Here is a 3,102-nt window from a genome sequence, read left to right as displayed (position 1 = left end):
GCGGCGCACTAAGAGAAATCCTTTTGCCGTTAATATTTCACAGTGGTTTGGTCTATTGTCCCTCTGCAGGCCATTAGTTGTTGTTGTTTTTTGCAATCAATGCCCACGCTTACATTTTACAAGCGACAATGAACACACTTCCAAAAAACAACAAATGGAAAACAAACAGTCATCAGCCCAGCAAACAAAATACACCAGAGTGTGCGTGGAGTGGGCATGTGTACTGTAATATTGTGAGCCCTATGGAAGGATAATGCTGTGCACGGGCAAGAGAAAGACGCATCTGTTTGTCTCGCTGTCTTTCAGATCCAAATCGATCATTTATCAGTGCGCCACTTTGAAAAGGGACGCCGGGACCTGGAGTATTGATCCCTGGGAGGTCATGCTCCCCTGACTCGTTGGCCAGGCCCTCAGACGATCCTTGTTTACGCCTTAACGAATTTGACAGTTGCACTATCAAAGCACCGGTTATCCCAAAATAAAAAACCCTATTCGGAGAATTACAGTGAAATGGTGTTCCAATGCCAGGACGTGAATAGTAATTTGCCTACTTAGCTTTGTTCTGCGATTAATGTTATATATTAGCTTATAGTTGGAAGATGCAATCAATTTGATTCACAGACTTTGAGTTTTCTTTGTTTACTTTAAGTACAATCAGAGGGACCGAAATACGCGCGCGAGTGTGTGTGTGTGTGTGTGTGTGTGTGTGTGTGTGTGTGTGTGTGTGCGCGCGCGTGCACGTGCGTGCACGTGGCGCGAGAGAGAGCAAGACAGACAGTAAACCAGGCCAGTCTATTCGACATGTTTGGTTTGGTTTGATGCTCGATCCATTTTTAAATTTGAATTTTGATGGTACGTTGTCCAGCCTCTGTTTACACTGAACACACTTTAAGCACATCAATCTAAATATAGATTTTCCCCAAACATGGAACACCCCTGCAACTGGCCATGATGAAGTTTTACTCGATGCCTATTGACTATAACTTCTAGTAATGTCCGTTTGAGCGGCTATTGACAGTCTCGCCACATTGACTCCTAATTGATCTCTTCACATCAGTCAGATTGGGCTGTTGCCTCACTCACCTGCTAGCCGGAGCGCCGACATCCTCTGGAACTCGGGCTCCTGCAGCCACTTCCACATTCTCCGGAACGTCTCCCGGCCCGACTTGAGTTTACTCCACGGTTTAGGGTTCCGCAGCAGGTCAGAGAGGGTTCCCTGGGACCGGCACAAGATCCTCTGGGCGAAGATGGCCTGCGGGATGCTGTAGCGCTTGAGCTCCGCGGTGATCCGCTGCGCCACCTCCTTGGTGTTTATCTCCTCCACCTGCCCAGACCCGGCTCCCTGGCCGCCTCCAACCGTCTGCCGGTCCCGGTCCGACAGCATGGACCCGTTCGCTTGGGAGTGCGGATGACTGTGGTGGTGTATGCCGTTTAACGACGTCATGAGCCCGGTTCCGTGGCCCCCGAGACCCCGGGCCAAGTGCTCCTCGTTCCGGGACAACATGGCTGCGTGCGACTCGAACCCACCCGACGAGAGCATCTTGTCACTGGAGAGGTGCGCTCCGGGACCGTATGCGCCGAGAGTCTGCTGGGAGTTGTGCAAAGAACCGAGACCGTTGGACAGAGGGGACAGCGGCTGGCCCATGCCGGACATATCTTTGGGGTAGTGACCGTACAGGTTGCTCATGGACGCCAGGCTTCTGTCGTCCCGCATCAGGGTGAAGCTGCCGCTGACGTTACCCGCCGCGAGTCGCTGATGCGCCGGGTGATGGTGAGCGTGCGGGTGCGGGTGATGGTGAAATTTCTCCGAGACGGTGGAGATGGGTGGCAGGTGCTGCAGCGGCGTCAGGGTGGTGTAGGTGCTGCTCAGACTCATCCCGGAGTCGCACGACATGGTCATGGCCGGGTGCAGGGGAGCGGACAGCGCATGGTCCGTGCGGTAGTCCCCGGCCCCCTCCAGTATCGAGGCCATGCTGGACACCATGGCGGAGCGCCCGTGCGACACCAGGTTCCGGTGTGACGCCGAGGACTGCCGAGCGTGCGAGTTCATCAAGTCGCTGCTGTGGTGGGAGTGAGACACGCCGTGGAGATTTCCAATGTTTTCCATTGTAAGTTCCATCGTTGAAGGGGAATCTTTATTTCCACCCCTCTCGCCCGCACTCTCTCGCTCTATCTCTCCCTCTCTCCCTCTCTCTCCCTCTCTCTCCCTCTCTCTCTCTCTCTCTCGCTCTCTCTCCCCCTCTTCCTGCCTCACGCTCCTTTCCAATAAATTTCGAACGATTTCAAAGCCAGGCCATTGATTGTAGGTGGCTCTCCGCGGTCAATCCAGCATGGTTTCACGGGATCCGCTGCGCGTCGGGAAGGTGTCTCCGTCCTGCGTGGGTCTCGCGCGCCGTGGAGCCCCTTCTACTACCGAGATGCTCGCGCTCCGCGTCCGGTGTGTATATTGACGTGCCCGCGCGCATGTTAAAACGCGTGACTGTGCCCGTGGACATGCGCGCGCTCTCGCGTAGCGTAGGGAGGCTGTCGCGCGCAAAGCGCTCCGTCTGGTGCCTGCGAGTGACGTCAGCGGCGCGCGGTGTCAGAGGTTCGTCCCGCGCGCCGAAGGAAAGCAACCATTGGCTCAAGCCAAAAAATGTCGCTTCAAATTCTTTAACCTGTGATTTATTTTTTTTGGGGGGGGGGGGGGGGGGGTTTCTCAAATCAAAAAATATTTGTATTTGTATGAATGCATTTTTATACAGATACCATTGGCAACATTTCAACCAACAGCTCTTAAACGTGTCTTCAATTTCTTAAACCTGTATTTTTTTTAATCTAATTCATCATATTTTTTTAAATTCACCAACTCTAACAAAATCGTTAAAATGTCAACCGACACCACTTTCAGAACATTGTTTCACTTTCTTAAACCTATATTTTTAATCTTTCCAAATTGGAAAAAAAACAACAACAACTAAGAAATGTATAGCTTTAAGAATGACGGTGATTTCCCAGTGCTCTGCGAACTGGAGCTCGTATCCCCACAGCAAAAAAAAAAAAAAAAAAAAAAAGATTGCATTAAAAGTTTTTTTGAGATTAGATAGAGTCGCCTGTCTTTAG

The 3,102-nt window shown here is 51.5% G+C and overlaps 1 protein-coding gene across 1 annotated transcript in view; it reads right to left on the bottom strand.

Moving 5' to 3' along the window:
- The window catches only part of onecut3a (one cut homeobox 3a), a gene marked incomplete at both ends in the record, with an annotated part of 15,644 nt that extends 13,525 nt beyond the window's left edge, over positions 1-2,119 (bottom strand). Inside the window, one exon of the mRNA XM_080002916.1 lies at positions 1,084-2,119. Coding sequence (XP_079859042.1) covers positions 1,084-2,119 — 1,036 coding nt within the window. The remainder of the gene's footprint in view (positions 1-1,083) is intronic.
- Positions 2,120-3,102: the final 983 nt, after the last annotated feature.

Source organism: Zeus faber (genome assembly GCF_960531495.2).
Source record: "Zeus faber genome assembly, chromosome: 1".
Taxonomy (NCBI): Eukaryota; Metazoa; Chordata; class Actinopteri; order Zeiformes; family Zeidae; genus Zeus; species Zeus faber.
Note: the sequence above shows the minus strand (reverse complement) of the source record. Positions and strands in the feature narration are given on the sequence as shown.